Here is a 19,691-nt window from a genome sequence, read left to right as displayed (position 1 = left end):
TCTCTGGTTTCAATAAACAAAGTTTCAGATTTATAATTTATCATGCGTTACACTTCAAAACCAAATGACTTCTACCTTAACAAGTTTCTATGTACGCAATGATCACCAAACACAGATTATAATCGAGAATAAACCCATTATAACTTGATTTTTAGCATAGCAATGTCTTGTTGTAAATTTTGAATTTACCGGGTGGGTGTAAATACAAAATTTACAAGATGACAGCAAAATCCCGTCAGGGTTATGAGGCTACCCCTTTCCTAGCTGCAGACATGAAGCTCCAGGGGAATTCGCGTTGACGGACCGTAGAGCTACAGTTCCATCCATGCAACAAACTGTATACCTATAAGCTATTGCGCACAAAAAGCCAACCCGAATTCCCCGTGGAGCTACAGTCCTGCAATAACTTGGTACCCCTTACAAGTCTCCAAACCTGCCTAGATTACATAGCGAACAGAAATAATCGCCGGGATAAGAAATGTAAAAATACAAAAGAAAACAATGTTTTCCTAACCTCATTTTAAAATAAATATTGTACAAGTAGTGAAGGTAATTGATGTAAACAGACAGTATCTGGAAAAGCTCTTAAGCTTATACACACAAACATCCGATGGAAACCCCAGAGCACTTCTTGGCTACTCAGAAGTCCTATCCTCTTATAGGATTTATTAAGTGACCAGGTCAGGGACACGGTTTTCCCAAAACTATGTACAAATATGTCATTAAAATTATTGACTGAACTTTAAAGAAAGTATGCATAATTTATATTTTTATATTACTTATTTGAAAAGTAATGTACCTATTAGCCCACGTATAGCTACTTAAGAGGGTATATGGTCAAAATTTAGCTAAAAAAAGAAGTTAAAATGAAATAGTGTGATATAGCATATTATCGGATGACAATTAGGACGAAAGTACATAATCAGAATAAAGTCGCTGTTCTAATGTTTAAGAATTGAACAATATATTTGACAATAAAGTACAATATTTACATTTGCAAATATGTTTCCTTATATAAACCTATAGAATAGCGAACACGTTCAATTCTGTTTATTTACATTTGCAAATATTTTGTCCTTATATGAACCTATAGAAAAGCGAAAACGTGCAATTCTGTATTAACCGTTTCGTGACGTCACAATGATCATAGAACGCGCTTATCGCTTGTCGCTTGGATTATTGTAAGCATAAAATCTCTGTTATATTATCACTTCTGAATGATTTGTCTTTTTCAAACGTAAATATAAATAATTAAACAGCAATGTTAAAAAGCTGACCGGGATATGAAGTTGGTTGATACGTGATCAAATCTACTGAGAAGCCCGTGGGGTTTCACAGGATTTGATCACGTGACCAACCAACTTCATATTCCAGTGAACTGAATTTCTTCGTGACGTCACAATGATCATAGCACGCGCTCATCGCTTGTCGCTTGGATTATTGTAAACATAAAATCTCTATGATTTTAACAGTTCCTGAACGATTTGTCTTGGTTGGTTGGTACGTGATCAAATCTACACAGAAAACCTACGGGCTTCACAGGATTTGATCACATGACCAACCAACTTTATATGCCGGTAAACGTTTTAAATTGCTGTTTATTTCTTAAATGTGCATGTACACTGTGTATATATATATATATATATATATATATATATATATATATATATATATATATATATATATATATATATATATATATATATATATATATATATATATATATATATATATAGCGGAAGTTACATTTTTGAGCTGTCCAGTACCTCCTTAAACTGACACGTCGAGTTGAGTGACTTATAACAAGAATCTGAAGAGATCCACTCTTGCTTAGTGTCCTAGTTATTGTAACATTCGAGTCTCTCCGTACCTGTCTCTCGCCTTCTCTCTCTCTCTCTCTCTCTCTCTCTCTCTCTCTCTCTCTCTCTCTCTCTCTCTCTGTTATAAAAATGTATAAAAAAAAATCTTAATTGAATTTTAATAGTTTTGACAAATTTCAAAATTGCAAATAAGATGGCCACTCTGGATAGGATTTAACTGCTTTAGGCGATTAAATGTTGATTTAAATTAAATGTACATGTAAAAGGAATAATCTCTGGGGATCTTCTCAGGAACCATAATGTTACAGTTTATACTAGTATCGGTTTGCAGATATCGTGAGATGAGATATACATAGAAATGTTAACGGGGATTTAAAAAAAATTCTTTTTTGAATACAATCGTCAATTTTATGCAATCATTTTCAAATTGGAAACATTATTGCCGGAGTCAATCTGAGATTTGTTGTAAAGTCCAGAAATTCACAACTTAGCTTGTACATACTTTTTTTTAAATGTTCAATTTAAATTTTTAAAACCATAATCCCCGGATTGATAGAGATTCCCCAAAATGATCTTAACTTATGCAGAAAAAAAAAAAAATCTTCTAACGCGATGTTGCAATTTATGATTTCACTTAGCATAATTTCTGATTAACTGTCGTTCAAATTTGTTGTATTTGTGACGATAATACATTAACGATGCTGACCCTAAAAGGATGCAAAGTAAATAGGGACAATTTTGTAGAAAATCGTAGAAAATCTACATTGCTACAATCTAATGAAATATCTTGATGCAATGTAAATTTAAATTGAACACACAAATAATATTTTTTTTTAGCTTGAAAAGTATTTTTTTTTTTTACTTTGCAGTTATTATAGTGGATAAATGGCAGTGAATGACAGTAAATGAAAAATGTTTTAGCTTGTGAAGCTGTTAAATATACAAATCTATTGGAATCTGGAAAAAAACCCCGTTTAGAGCAACTCAAAACCGAGGTGGGTTACTTAGTGCAGATTCTGTGAGGTTGGAAGTCGTTGGTACAGTCCCTGAAATATTCTTCTTTCCCATTTTTGCGTTCGTTCACCGTTCGCTTACATAGTTCATGTTGGAAGGTAGAACATTTCAGGGACCGTAGTACCGTACTAACAACTTGACGTTCGCTCTCAAACTAACAAAATATCTGCACATAGCCAGTTTGATGGGTTTGTTAATTTAATTTTTTAACAACCCCCAACCCGACTGTTTCAATTTTTATTTGTTTGTTTTTTGTTTATTTTTCTATTTAAAAAGTACAAAATCAAAAACTTAATAGATAGATAGATTAAAAGAAAATGAGAGAAAGGGAGACTCGTGATAATGTATAATAAATATTTCGTTATTATGACATCTTTACTTCAATAAATGTTCCACAGGTTAAAAAATCGGATTTCACAAAGTCTGTTCTGGAGATAAAAGATGTGTTTGTTATTGGTTACTGTTCTACCTTGCTTGTACGAGACGATTTAAGTCTAGTTGAACTTTTAGGATGCTTACAAAATGCCTCTTTTTTCATCTCCAGAGTAGTAACCAATATCATATACCTGCTTTAGAAAGTTATGTAAAGAACAGAAAACACCCATATTGTATATTGTCAAGTACCCAGATAAACATAAAACGCCCCCGAGGACTAGATTCGTTGTTAGTGAACTGATGATAGGCAGAGCAATCTTCTATACTTTTTTAAAAGTACTTAGTATTATCTAATCTTAAAGTGCCGTCTGCTAGACAGATTAAACATAAAATGGATGGCGTTATTCCGATAGTTAGAAATGAAAAGATAACCAATATTAACCTCAGAAACCATTTATGAATCATCTGAAATAAACATGGACCAGCTAAGTTTTTTTACTAGGTTGAAATTAAAATTACGTTTGATAAAAAACATTGCAACCCAGTTGATAGCTAATAAGTAATAGTAAACGATGAATGCTAGTAATTTTCATAACAGATATCCAACTAATTGGATGAGGTCACCGTTTCATATTTGATCAATAATTCTTTAAAAAAAACACCATAAAATCAAATACTACGATTTCTATTTTATTTCCTTGTATGGCTTTACAATCAAACGTTTCATTCCAAATTTGATTTTTTTACTGTTAGATTTAGACTCCGCCCACAATATACAAATCAGCCAGTCATATACTGAATGACTTAACTCCACTTGATGCGTTTCTTATACTAGTGTCAATCTGATGTTTCTAAATACAAGAATTACCCCTCACTGAAGATAGCTAGGGAACCACCTCACTGAGGATTTTTAGGGGGTCACCCAAAAATTACCTAGAATCAATACGTTGCATTGTCTAGACCAAGGTAAGAGAGGTTCCTTTCTGTTGCATGGACAATTTTTATATTAAAAAAATGTCCTAAAATTTAGGCAATAGGCCTAGATAATTCACAAAGAATATCATCAAAATGTTGTCAATTAGCAATCACACCAAGTAAAATCAGTTTACTAAACTATGTTTGGAGTCCATCGCGGTCTATTTAGAATTAACAATACTTTTATAGTAGCTGCAGTATAGCAGCATAAGTGGTAAATGTAGAAATAGTAGTAGAAGTAGTAGTAGAAACAGTTAACACAGTGATTTAATTATGGTGACACTTATATTAAGGCGGCTGGTACCTGAAATACTAGCTACATGTAGTAATGTCAATCATTCGAAAACCACTTGGACATAAAGATGGGGAGCTAAAATGTTCATTTATTGTTTTTGTGACCCATGGGATATGCCATTTTGTTTGGAAATATGGGGCCCTCAACAGAAATGATAATTTTCCCAAACTTTTGCTAAATTGTGGCATGGAAATTGATAATTTAAAGTAATTAAACAAATGTCTATAGTTTGAACTATCATTTATTGATATTTTCAATACAGTATGAAGTTGAACACATGTATGATGTAGTGACTATAAAAGTAATTTATAAGTCAAAGTTTGAAATCACTTGCTTTAAAGGTGGCTTCAAATGCCAGAGCATAATGAACACAAGAGCATATGTTAAGATTGTTACCAAATTTTGGAGTGATCAAAATTATAATGCAAATAAAAAGATAATAGTACTGCCATCTTTCTAAAACTGTATGCTGATTTACAAACATTCTATGTCTCATGTAACAGTAAAAGTAAAAAAGTAGGGGTTACATCTAAAAAAAATTGAGGCATGAAATAAACTAGTTTTAGGCTAAAATTGAAGCTATTTTTTTCTTGTCGTCTATGAAATAAACGCTAAATATGCCCCCCCCCCCCAAAAAAAAAAAAAAATATCGATAGAAATATCAAAATATTATTCAAATATATTTTTTACAGAATAACATAAATATATTGAAGTACACAAACCATCTAGAAATTTAGTCTGCGCTGAACATTAGGACGCTAAAGTAACAGTACTTTAAAACTATTGAGTTATAAAATTTGTTCATTTTCTTCTTGAAAACCTTCCGCCACAAAATTTAGTGCCTTGCTAAACTCTGTAAATATGTAACTTTTTAAAAAAACAATTATATTCAATATGTTCTTTTGGCATTGGTAAATATGAATATACAAAGATAAATGATATATGATGCAGAATTTTTAGACTAGATGTGACATGAAATAGGTACCGAAAAAAAGGAACAAACCTTTTTAAGATGAACATTTGCTATCAACATTGGATACGAAAAGTATGCATTGCGTTCTTACCATTAGATCTATAACCACCGTGTGAAATGTTCCCCTTGGCCATGACGCCTTACCCCCTGTTTCTGGTGTTGAGGGACTTTATTTAACCGAAGGTCATTCTTAAAAAATATATATATTTGTTTAGAATTGCTGCTTAGAGGTTTTTATACCCAGAGGGGATTTTTTTTTTTAGAAATAAGTTTATCTTATTAAAAATGTCAAAAAAAAATCCATCTCAAAAAGTTTTTAAATATTCTGTTGATGAAATCTTATCAGCGGGGGAAAATTTCAATAAGGTGGGAGGCAATTTTAAACAAACAATAACTTTATTTTGACCTTATTACTTTTGGTTGGCGACTTAGACACCCTAAATAAAAATACAAATTACATACATGTATATCTAAGAAAAATTTTCATCAAAGTAACTCTTCAACAGTTGTTTTTTTTCTATTATTTGCTTTTGTTAAAATTAGTTTTGTTAGGTATGTGATTGTGGTTTTCAGTCAGTTTAAGTTATTGAACAGCTGGAGAACGACGGTCGAGGCGCTCGTACCGCAGACTCCCAAGCTCGCGGATACCGACTTAATATGCATTTTTCTTGGTTCACAATATGGGACTATAAACCACTTAAATCGTTTAACTTAAATCGTTGAATTATAATGTTAACATAGCTAGGCACTTTAGATGCGAGGAAATAAAGACTTATAACCGTACTGTTGATACACAAGAGTTATGAAACAGAATAATCCGAGTTTTGATTTATTATGGAATCATTTAAATACGTGGGGGGCCATTTTCGTGGATTGTGGTTTTTCTTTCTTATTCGTGGGATCGAATGTTAATCCGGTTTTCAGTTTCAAGAAAAGTAACCTTTTTGAATTTTTTTTTTTCATCAAGGATGTAAATTTGTGGCGGAGATCCACTGACGAATACCACGAAAGTTTAGCCACTACGAATTCTAATAATGGCAGTTTTTTTTAAAAATCTAAATATTTATATGAACAAAATGCGTCAAAATTGTTTTATTGTCAAAAATGTAATATTTGCCATACTAAACTCCGTCTTTTTTTTTCTATTACATATGAACAAATTACTATCAGATTTGATTTTATAAAAATTAAAAATGATATATTTTTTTTACAATTAATTATAATGAATTTAAAAAAATACAAAGATATTATATTCAAAATTAAAATATTTATATATATTTGAAACTATTTATCTAAAGGAGGTAAGTATGGTCTACCACCCAGCCTCCTTAAGTCATGACGTCAAAATAATTATACATGTCAATGAATATACTTTGTATGTTTTAACAATTATTTGATATAAAATCATCAAAAATAAGCGGTAAAAGCTTCAAAGCTATGGAAAAAATCGTTACTTTGATTTGTTTTAACTTTGTTTTCAGATGAAGTTGATAATATACATAATTCCTGTAATACTTGTTGCAAGGAGCGTGCTTGCAAGCACTGGGAACCACTTGGTGAACTCCGGAATAAGTGCTGGCGTAGAGCTGGCACAGGCCATTGCTGATAAGAATTTTGAAAACACAATGGGAAAGCTTTTGACAAAAGTTAGTCCATACCTTGGAATGGTGGGACCAATTGTTGGTTTGTTAAGTGGTCTAACTGGTATTGGGGCAGAGACCGCAGAACTACGATACATGCGCAGAATGTTATCCACCATCGAAAACAGATTTGATAGAATAGACGTCAGACTTGATGAAATTGCCCGTCAGATTGACTGGTCCAGAACTAGAACGCAATTATATCCTTACGAACGGAGAATATTATCCTTGAAAATTGAACTGCAGAGATTTTTCAATTCAAAAACCAATGTAGAGTTTTCTTTTTATAACGAATCATTTGTAAGAGCTTATGAAAATGGCATTCAACATAGTACTCGATTGCTGTATAATCATATCGTTTCGTCCAATTTTGTATTTTCTGATAATATTTTAGAAGCAGCAATTGAAGGAACAAACAATGATAGACGTGCCGTTCAGGAATTTATGCTAGGACTAACCAGACTAATTCTTCTTGGAAGTCAAATTGAGATGGCGTACTATAAACTTAAATTACCAGACTCTCTAAGGAGCCTCAAACAAGAATGGGTAAATAAAATTCAAAATATGAGACGAGCCATGAAAAGAGCTGACGCTGAAATCGTCAGTAAATTCAGAACCGTTTCAGCAAACGATGCCAAGAATATCATACGTAATAATAAAGGATCAGCCAATTGGGTTGTTGCAGATTTGATACATGACCATCTCAGTGACAAGTTTTATTGGCGCACCTGGCTCGTGGTAGTCTATGATGATGTTAGAGGAAATGATGACCACCAAATATCCTACTGTGGCGGGTATCATGTTTTCCGATTCAATGGTTACAATTTCATGATAGTCAGCAAAAGCAAAACATCAGATGGAATATCGTTTTACTTAGCCGATATTATACTAGGGACCCCAGATGTTTGCACATATATCCAGTATGGAGGTTTTTGGGGAGGAGGACGAGTGCGATCTTGTAACGGAGCTAAAACAGTTTTGAGCAGCATAGATCACAATGTGGACTGTGTAAACTTCTCCGCTCTCGCTGTCATTAAGCAGTCGGCAAATCCTGCTGTAGAGGCTGACTATGATCATTACCGTAGCACTGATGAATATCCATTCAAGCTGATTATTTTTGGCTGAAAAATGATTCACTACCTGTTAAATTAAACTAGTTAAGTCTTTTATTAAAAATGCCATTAAAATTACGAAAACAAAATATTAAAGTTTTTTCGTCAAATTTTACTTTTCTACGTTGAAGTATACCAATTTTTAGACAGTGTCTTTAGCAGTTCAGTAAGAAATTCCATTTTTGGTATTAAAAATCATGTATAAAACGGACTTGTTTTTGTTGAAGGAACAGGGGATACCCTTAATATTTTAATTACGCATGATATGTAGAAAAGGATAAGCTGAACAATTAAATGGCTCAAAGATTTATAATTCATTTTCATTTTTTATTGTTGAATGCATCCGAAAAATGTTCTTTTCAGAAGTTTTTAAATTTTGATTTCGTAACTCTCATCTAAATCTAAATAACAAAAGTATGAGAGTGATTTTGCAGACAAATTATCACAGTTACAATCATTAAATTTAGGTTTAAGCATAAATTCGATTTTTTCATTTATCTTATTTATGAAGTTTAAAGACGGTTCAAATAAGATTAAATTCAATTGAATAATGTAAATTCAAACTTAAATTACTGTTTTTCTTATTTTGTGAATATAAATTTCAATTATTTGAAAGTGAAAATAAAATCTTTTATCCATTTGGGGGACATAATTATTCGATGTGTTCAATGGGACTGCCTTATCAATCCCTGTGCCAATCATCTAAAATTATGTCTGCATATTTGTTTATGTTCCTAGTTCAAGATGGCTGTCTGGTGATGACTTTGTTTTGGTCTATATTCATCTCATTGAGAAAAATATCTATATAAAGGTATAGAATTTTTTTTGAAAATTTAAAGCTTAAAGTAAAACATGTGGACTTTATTTTATCTAATAATACTTCATTGCTAGAAAAGAATGATATCTGTAATAATAAGAGAGATCTACTGGGCAAATGATACACCGCCCAGCCACCATCAACAATCTTAAGTCATTTTTTGAACAGTATGAACAGTTTGTGAACTGTATGAATGTATGTATGTCTGAATTTTGTATCTACTGCTAGTGTTACAGTGAAAACATGAATAAATAAATCTAACAATTCTTGGCATTTTGTCGCGGCTCAAAGTGATGTATAAAAAAAAACCCGTAATTTTCCTAGACAAATGACGAGTGCAATTATGGGCACCGGTAAAAAGTGAAAAAATGAAGTTTCATATTAAGCATATTTTCCCCCTAACATTATCTATTGATATCTATTCCATTAAAACTTCCAAGATTTAACAAGTTTTAGCGCTGAATTTATTGTGTATAAAAAGCACGAAGCTTTACAACATAGTAGGGGTCAGCCGACATTCGTGATTTTGTATAGTAAATCGAGGACGAGCATTCATTTCAAAGCCTTTGTTTACTGTCAGCCTAACCGAGTATAAACTTGTTGAAAAGACAAAATACGCATTATACATTTAGAAAATTCTTGTGAAAATAAGAAGTTTGTACTACATTAGGCTGGTACCCAAAAAATGAAAAACGTATGAAAATTTCAAGGTTTTTCCTAAAGCAAGCAAAAGCTATTACCTGCGTGATCCATGTTTGAACCCACGCATGGTATAAATTATTTCAAACAATCACGTGGGTTCTATCCAGGTAAACGTTTGTCAAATGTTCTCCCTGTAAAACATTGACACGTTTTAAATTGCTTTCCATCATCTTTGTATGGTCAGGAATTTATGTTTGGTCACAATGGTAATATGCAACTTCAAAACTTTATTCGATTTTTTTTCAGACGTAAAATAATGCATAAAGTATAATTCAGCAAACGCGCCAATCGATCCACCTACAGAACAATGTTGATTTAAATTTCTCCTCCCTCTGATTTAAATAGACACAATTCAAGTAGGTTCGGTTCGATTTTTCCGGATTTAGATTATTTTTAGGCATTTAAAAATCCTCATTTTTTTTAAAATGTATGCTGATTTTGGTAAATGTAAGCGTGCATATAAATCAGAAGTATCCATCAGTACCTAACTATTACGAGAAAAAAGCAATTTGTTGATATTTTCTACATTAAAACGGCACTGAAAAAGGGCCCATTCTCTATAGCTTAAGTGCACTTGTTCTTATTACCTAATAGTATTATAATTATGTATGTAGTGATAAGAAATGAAGTATTTTGAATTTATGAATGCAGTTTTTTACGGACATTTAGTGGTATTTTTTGCATTTACAAACACCTAAAATTAAGAATAAATAAAATAAAATAGAAAACTGTGACATAACCAGTTTGTCACGCTGAGGACCTACACCGAAGAGTAGCCCTCTCCTTAAATTAATCAAATGCTTTATGCTTTCATTGTTGTACAGTTTGACCTCATTTGACCTTTTTTCGACCTTGACCTTACACATTTTAAATAAGTGCAGTATATGTCCAGATCATGTAGCGAACACAATAATTTGTAAAACTTAAAATATCTGGAATTTGTTGGAGGATACGTAACAAAATTTGGATGGTATAAATATCAATTTTTTTTTAAAGATATTATAGTTACTCTGCGTTAAAGTGAGATTAAAATCGTTCGACTTGACAAAATCAAGATTCTCCTCAATATGCTTACCACTAAAATTTCTAAAAATATCAGCGTTAAAGAAATGCAGTCATTAGCAGCGTCTTAAGCTTTCATCACCAAAACCATCACGGCAGGTAAAGCATTTTGCCGGAAAATGTAAAGTGGTATACCTTAGGCAGTTAAGCTATATCACTACATCAGAGTAACAAAATCATATGACGGAGGTTACCTTTTTAACAAACTTGATGTTATATCATGTCAAACATCCCTACGCCAAGTCAGTTATCAGATAATATGTCTACTTATATCTAAACTTCTGTAAAATTCTAAGAAAATTATCGGCTAACAATAGTCACATTTAGACCATGTAATCACTATATTCCATACATCGTCAGTACATAAGCATTGAATCACTATATTTTATTCAAATATGCAATATGAAATAGATCATTGCTTAAGGAGTCTAAAATCCACCTTTGTTGTTAATGTATTTTACCTCTCAGGTGTGATATTTACCCTTAAAAATAAATTCCTACAGGAAAATATTTTTTCTATAGGATATTTGAAATTTCCTATCGGAATAAAATACCTTCGTATATGAATTCAAATTTCGATGGGATTTGAACAAAAATCTCATAAGATTCTAAAATCCGTTAGGAAATCTTACAAAAATGTAATTTCGTTTAGGAAAACTAGATTCCTGCAGGAAATATTTTTCTCCTATAGGAAATATAATTACTACAGGATTAAAAAAAATCTGTAGAATTTTAAAAATTTCCTGTAGAAAGGTAAATTCTCCTAAAGGAATTGTCATTTTCCTTTGGGGTTTTATTATTTAAAGGTAAATATCTCACCTGCCAGGTGAGACACATTAAAACAAAAGTAATTATATACTCTCCAGACAATGGTCTTATCATTTGGTATTTATAGGTTTTTACGAAACTGCATCTTAAGCAGATGCAAAATTGCCACCTCGGCACTGGCATAATTATCCAGCACAGTGTTCGTCCTTTAAACTTCTCTAACTAGTATATATTCAGAAAAAAGCAAAATACTTATTGTTGTAAACCTTCTATGTACACGATGATGTTTTTTAAAAACTTGTTTGGCACAAATAAAAATAGATGCGTGCAAGGATTTCAACAATCATTAAACATCCAAGAATTACATCCCTTTGACCATAATACTGGTATATTAATAAATTGTGAACATTCAAAATGGGGTAAGCCCCCCCCCCCCCCCCCCCCCCCGGTTCCGACGCCTATGCTTTATAATCATGTTACAGATAAAATGGTATTATACAAGAAATCTGAATTTAAATACAAGTATATTCTTGTCATATCAAAATGTTGCAAGGATCTCTATACTTTAAATTATCTGCTAATCACTACATTTACAATGAGATAAGGTTTATAAAGAAGCCTGTTAGTGCCACATAAGATATATAAAAAGAAAAGTCTATATAAGAAAATCTCATTGTATATATAAAAACACACACATATATATAAGATAAACTCGAATATATAAAAATAAGCAGCTTTATATATAAAGGAAATGGCAATATATATAAAGAATTGTGTATATATATTAAGCTAGGTCGTGTATATTTAAACAGTACTGTTATATAAAAACAAAACAGTGATAAATATATAAAGCGAAAATTTACCACTGAGTGACCTTTACTGAGTTCAGCCCAGCGTCTGCATGATACACCCCGCCTACGGAGGAGAAGATCGGAAATATTATGCTCCCAGTGATTAGTTTGAACGATCTAATAAATGTTACATTACATGATAACACAGGGATTTGGGAAAAGTCAGTGGCAGATTTAAAGGGAGGGCATCCAGCATATATATATATATATATATATATATATATATATATATATATATATATATATATATATATATATATATATATATATATATATATATATATATATATATATATATACTGTAAAACGAGAAAATTTGGCGCATACGTATTTTAGCGCAAATGCAAGTGCCAGTACATTAGCGCAATTATATTTTAGCGCATGCATCTTTTCTTTTAAAAAAGAATACAAAAAATGTTGTTGTTTGATAAGCGATCACGCCCAAAATTTAGTTCTGTGTTCACTCAAGCACGTGAACACAGCGACTTTGATTTCTATCTCGCATGCACGGTAAACTGTCGTTGAGAACAATACACTTACTTTTGTGTAAATCGTCAGTAGATAGATATGAAAACTTCATTTATTGGCGATGATGTGTAATTTTTGTTGGTAAACAAGTTTGAGTTATCGGACTTTGAATTTAACGTGTCGACTTGGACAACACTAGAAGAGTCCCGAAACTAAATGTGAAATCGAATGCTACATTTACCACGAGTTTCGATCACCTTGAGAGAATCTTTTTCACAATAATTTTACATTAAAAAAACACAAAAATAGGTATCGTCTTGTTATCTTTATATCCACTAATCAGAGATCAAAGAAATTATGATCAATCATGTATTGTCAGCGTTAACGATCGCCATGCTTAAGCACATTTTCACCTCGAGGCGCTTAATGGAAGTGGCATGGGGAGAAGCCCAATTTTCAAGGTGCTAATGAGAGATATAAAAAAGCAATTTAAACTGAATTAATTAATCCATATATATATATATATATATATATATATATATATATATATATATATATATATATATATATATATATATATATATATATATATATATATATATATACAAAATTCTTTATATATATTTGCAATTCCTTTATATATAAAGCTGCTTATTTTTATAAATTTGAGTTTATCTTATATATATGTGTATGTTTTTTTTTTTATATACAATGAGTTTTTCTTATATACACTTTTCTTTTTATATATCTTATGTGGCACATTATATGAAATTGATCGTAATGCAGGTACATGTGTTACTTTCAATACTAGTGTAGAATCATAAAAGATGTCTTTGAAATAGTTACTATCAAGTTACAACCGTACAATGTCAAATAATGATGATCTATATCTAAAAATAACTTTTCAGCAAAAAAGCAGTACATTTTGTGGGAATTTTTATTGTCGTCAAAGCAATTCATAACTACTTAAAAGTTATCCTATTTTTTGCTTAAACAGGTCAAGATACAAAACACAGTGCTTATGTACGAGGAGAATTCTGTAGGCAAGGGGTGTTTGTCCATGAACAGTGGTAACACAGAACTGTAACAAGACGAAATGTGTAAAATAAAGTATGCACATGTATTTAAAAAATCAAAACAATAACTAAATAATATATGACACAGCATAAGAAGAAATAAATACCATAACGCATCATCGTACTTTGGATGCGGCATTTAAAATTAGAACTTAACAACATTTGAATTCAATATTAAACGCTTTTAACTAGTGACCTGGTTTTTAAGAAAAGCCAAAATAGAATCTAATATTAATGAGTGGGTTTTCGAGGCACTTGACGACACTAGTAGTTTGGATGAACATTACAAAGTCTTTTAGAATCATGTAAGTATCTACTTAAAGGGGCATGGTCACGATTTTGGTCGAAAATTATTTTTCCAATTTTCATTTTACAATGCTTCAGTAAGGCATTTTTAATATGCAACAAAAATTTTGAATGCCATTTGTTGAGTTATAAGCGAGTTACAGAGCTTACAATTCTACGCTATGTAAACAAAGGTTTAGTTTCACACAGGATATTGAAAGTCCGCGCCTACTTCATGTATTTTATTGTGAAAGTAGTTCTCGTGTCCCAAGCACTTAGTAAAACCAGTTCAAGGTCGATTGCGTCTACAACCATGTCAGCCTCTTTAAAATTAATAAAAAAATTTCGAATATAATTTGAAATCAAAATAAAGCTTTTCTAACCCCTAGATTTTTATCATATTGATGCAGTTTGACTATATATGTTTTAAAATTGTATTTACTGAATGTCTTAATTTCAAAGAAAACGTTACTGCTTTTATATTGCAATGATGTGAATACTATGGCGAACCGTACTCGCATAATTTACGCGCTTGAACAATTCGTTGTGTTACCCGTTGCCAAGTGTGTTGCTAATGCTGAGGGTAATAGAATGGATCATCAACTGCGACTTAACCAATCAGATATAAGTATATAACATGAAAGTATAATAATGGATATATGCAGATCTGTATGAAAAAATATCAGGGAGTTTCAAGGCCATTAAATTTCATTGTTAATTAACCTTGGGCAGTCCAATTTGGAAGGAAATAGGTACTGTATTCAATAGTAATGGTCTGAAATTAAGAAGTTCACTAATATCAGAATGTCACGGGTAAAATAAGGAACACTTGTTGTCTTTGGTGACTATTACTGTAAACTGGTATAGTGTATTATTATTAGGAGATAATTTAATTCAGTAGGAAATTCTGCGGGACTAAATGTTTGCAATGCAAAAGTCTTTAATAAAACACTGATCCATCATTATGAAATTTAAGTGTTTTTCCCCAAGATAATTAATCAAAGGACTTTAAATTACGTGGGCAATCTTAGTATGGTTACATTGATTATCAAATAAAAATATATGAGTTAACATTTTAAAATATGATTAATTTGTTTTCTCCAAATGGCATCGCAGTTGGAATTTTAAGCTTTACAATCTAAAATGTCAATATTTTGTTATGTATTTACGAGTCTACAAATACAACAAATTAAAAAAAAAATATTACCCTTTAAACTTCATGACACAATAATTATACTTTAAAAGACTAGTACAACAAAACAGAAATATCAAACAGTATAGAACTCAATGTGCTTGGATTATCGTTTTTTTACTTTATTTTTTGGATTCCCCCCCCCCCTTCCCCGAAAAATGATACTTATAGCGAGTAGTGTTAATTATCTTTACACTATCCTTTTTTAGGCATTCAGTGTTTGTAGAAAATAACCAAATAAAATCTCTTTTAAATAATTTGAGAAGTAAATATATATAAACAAATTCAAATAATTTCAAGTGTTTTTTTGTTATAAATTACATATGCATAAACATAAATCAGAACATAAGAAAAAGGGCATTTCATTTCCAAATTCACACTTTTTAAAATAATTAATTATGCACTTTACGGCCAATAATGAACCTTGTTTTTTTTAGGGAATTCCAGGACCATCAAGAAACAAGTCGGAGCCCTCGAACCACTTAGCTACTTGTTACAAAAAGGGTCAAAGTTTCAAACAAGACACTTACAGTTCTCGACACTGTTTTTTTTGTAAAAATATTACAAGTATTCAAGAAATAAACAATACAGAATTATTTGAAGGACAGAATTTTTTACTCTACTCACTCGAAAGTGTTGAATAGTGTTTTGCTGTTAAAGGTTATGAAGCAGTGTTAGACAAGTCAAATTTTGTAAACTGATAAAAAAACAAACAATAAATCCTAGTCAAATGTGTGTCTTTATTATTCATATACATGCAACTCCATTTTTTAAAATATTGATTTATATATTTATATTTCAAGAATTATTGAAATTTTGACTGAATACAACAGAGTCTGTGTCATCTGTTTTATATTTGGATATTTTACTGGAAATAGACATTGATGGTAACCTAACAACAAAACACTATGATAAACGCGACGACTTCAATTTGTCTATAGTCAACTTTCCTTACTTATGTAGCAATACACCTTCATAACCTGCGTATGGTGTTTTTGTCACTCAGTTGATTCGATACGCAAGGACATGCTCTTCGTATGAACAGTTTCTAAGACGCAAGCTAATGGCAAACAAGTTGATAAAACAGGACTATCAATTAACAGTCTCGCTTGGCGTCATCTTTTCGTAAATTCTATGATACGATTACTCTATCTATTTGGAGGTCCGTGTTGCTCTGCTTTGAATTTGTATTTCGTTAAATGGATGTTTGAGATGGTTCACGGTTTGTTATTGTCTTTTTTTCTTTTAAAGATGCTTCATGATTTTGAGGCTTCGTCCAACATTATATTGTACTTTGAAATTCAAACCGCACGACGTATTTTTATTGTTTTGCTAACACATGTTATCTATCATGCTATCACATTTTATCTTTAACCAAATACTTACAGTTTTAAAATACATATCATACAAGCCATATACATTTTTAGGAATGAATAATTCTTAATACAATATTAATTTTTAGGCAAAATGTAGCTAAAGTCGTCGTTGTTGAATTTTAAAGTATTATCGTATCTGAGAGACCGATCGAACCGTAAAAGAAAATATGAAATTCAATATGTTAAAAACAAATATTAATCTTTAACTCATATCAGAAAACATTTACAAACCATCTAAGATAAGCATGGAACACCTCGTTTTTCCTTTTTATTTCTTTGAAATGAAAATTACCTTGAAAATTTGTTTTAAAATATTCCAACTTAATCTATGTCTAACAAGTTATAGCAAACACTTAAAAAATTATATACAATTATTTAAATGTTTTGTTTGTGCTGATTATTTCACGAATGTTCAATACTTTTTTTATATTTCTATTCTGTTTCCTTTCTCATAGAGTCCTATGTCAGAGAATTAAATCACAAATTACGTTCATTTGTTAATCAACCTTTTAATGGTATGTACGGATTCCTTTCCACAGTATTTCTGCAATTTTTAAAATTAATGGGTTTACAAACAAACTTATTATGCCTCAAAAATATTGCTCCAAATTATATTAATTTTTAAGCCTATTTGATTCTTCTACTCTAAGAATTAGACTCCGCCTACAATATATAAAACAACCAATAATATACTCAATGACTAAACCTCACTCTAGATTTTCTTATACGTATATAAATACAATATTTTTGAGTTCAGTATTTGGCATCCATCACTGAGGATACCTAGGGAACCATCCCGAAAATTCCAACTAGAAACAATACGCTGCACTGTCTATAGCAAGGTGAGATAAGTGTTTTTCTGTTGCAAGATTAATTTGTAATTTAAAAAAGACATAAGATTTTAGGCAATAGATGAAACATCAAGAATATCATCAACAATTTATCAATTTAAAATCACATCAGGAATCATTGTTAACAAGAATAACTTGTATTCAATTCATCTAATTAACTTATTTAATTAATAATGTGTATGGCCTGAAATGTCCAAAGTCTTTTATAATACAAAATGTCCTTGGTTTTGAAATAGCTGGCCTACACTGTGCAATAAATACGCGTATTAAAGAGAACCGATTGACCGTGGCCATTTTTTGTAGTGATATACCCGAGAAGAAGATCTCTGTTTCAAAAAAAATATTAAGGATATAATTTTAAGAATGTTAATCCTTTTTAAGAATCAAAATAAAATATGATACATGTATTAGTAGTTGGTTTATTTTTAACACACAGCCTACAGACGGATGTATTGGAAACATCCATATTGTTACATACTTTTTTTTCAATTAAACACAACCTAATATTAATTAAATAATATCTTTTCACAATTTTGGGTTCTAACAGGTGAACGCAATTGGTTTAAATGACAGCTCAAATGACACCCTCAAGTCATGAGTTCGCAACCTGGAACTTTTACTTGGTTTACCTATATAAGACATTAACACTGTATTTTATTGTCAAACACTGTGTAATTTAAATACTACGAATTCAAAACGGTATTTGTATTGTGATATCATATACGAGATACTTTCAATCATATTGAGATCTGAGAGTGTCCCTATCACTTTAATAAATGTATCATGTTTGGTAAAATATCTGACATAAAACCTGTATTTTAAACAAAAATAAAATTAAAAAAAACATAGCTAGTCTTCCACTTAAAAAAATGTTTACTGTTTATTTCATTTTAGATGAAATTGCTGATATGGTTGTCACTTATTGCCATCGTTAATGCTGGCAGTACAGTTGTTCGCATGAATGATCTGAATAGTACTTTGAGTATAGTACATCACAACATTGACAGTTCCAACCAAGAAGTTGCAAGATTGGTATATAACCATCTAACAAGCACCTATCCAAGTCGTAACTGGTTCGTAGTGGTATACGATGACGTGACTGGCACCGACAACCATCAAATAAGTTATTGTGGAGGGGGGTTCGCTTTCCGGTACTACGGTTTCAACTTAATGATTGCAAGCAGTTCAAGTGATGCGCCATCGATGTCAGTTTCAAATGCACGATTCATACTGAATAAACCAATAATCAGATACGGAACATTTTGGAGCCAATACAACTACCTTGGAGCCGGGGCCGTACTGGGTCGAATTAACCATTACGTTGACTGTCGAAATTATTCTGGTCTTGCTGTAATTAAACAATCGGCAGATGTTGCCGTAAAGGCTAGCTGGAATCGTTTTTTATTGGTCAACCGTAATCCATATTCCATGGTAATTTTCAGTTAAGCACCAGTTTTCCTGTACTTTCCATCTACAATAACCACAATGCAAAGTTTGTATTGGTTTTATATTAAATAAATGTATTAAAGAAATAAAAACTGAAAATGCAAAATTACAGAAATGTCAACGCTCCCTATAATATCTTATGCTATTGTGAATTGGGATCTCACGTAGATGATACAAAGCTGTCGCCATTTATTTTTTTTTTTTAACCTTTCTAAATATATCATATATTCTGCTCTTCCAAATGATATAATAAAACAATAATCGACTCTACTACACTTTTGAATGTTAAGTTGCATACTGTAACAGTAAGGTAGGAGACTTGCGACAATTCATGTATTATTCCTTTATCTAAGCCAAGACAGAATTAAAATCTAATCAACAGAGTGATCGCAGTTTGAGTAAAAGAGCGAGTTCACTTAGTACACATGTTTTATCCACCTCTAAATTATAGGGCGCGCTTGATTAAGCTTAATTTGGTGTACACCGGTATACAACGGTGTAAAAATTTTGTATTGTATATCAAGTCCACTTCAATGGTGTAGTGTACATGGTGTAGGGAAGTAAAAAATGAATATGACGGAACAGTTTTAACA

The 19,691-nt window shown here is 31.3% G+C and overlaps 2 protein-coding genes across 2 annotated transcripts; both read left to right on the top strand.

The window, feature by feature from the left end:
- Positions 1–4,042: 4,042 nt before the first annotated feature.
- Positions 4,043–8,300, top strand: LOC128185897 (uncharacterized). Its single transcript, XM_052855601.1, has 2 exons — positions 4,043–4,175; positions 6,934–8,300. Exon 2 carries the CDS (start codon positions 6,934–6,936, stop codon positions 8,215–8,217), a length of 1,284 nt encoding a protein of 427 aa, XP_052711561.1. The 5' UTR covers positions 4,043–4,175; the 3' UTR covers positions 8,218–8,300.
- A 3,667-nt stretch (positions 8,301–11,967) lies between these two features.
- On the top strand, positions 11,968–19,383 carry LOC128183649 (uncharacterized). The gene is made up of 3 exons (XM_052852752.1): positions 11,968–11,972; positions 17,559–17,643; positions 18,547–19,383. Exons 1-3 carry the CDS (start codon positions 11,968–11,970, stop codon positions 19,096–19,098), a joined length of 642 nt encoding a protein of 213 aa, XP_052708712.1. The 3' UTR covers positions 19,099–19,383.
- The last annotated feature ends 308 nt before the right edge of the window (positions 19,384–19,691 follow it).

This window comes from Crassostrea angulata, chromosome 5 (genome assembly GCF_025612915.1).
Source record: "Crassostrea angulata isolate pt1a10 chromosome 5, ASM2561291v2, whole genome shotgun sequence".
In the NCBI taxonomy this organism is placed as follows: domain Eukaryota; kingdom Metazoa; phylum Mollusca; class Bivalvia; order Ostreida; family Ostreidae; genus Magallana; species Magallana angulata.
The sequence above is the reverse complement of the archived record's forward strand: the minus strand, read 5'-3'. Positions and strand labels throughout refer to the sequence as shown.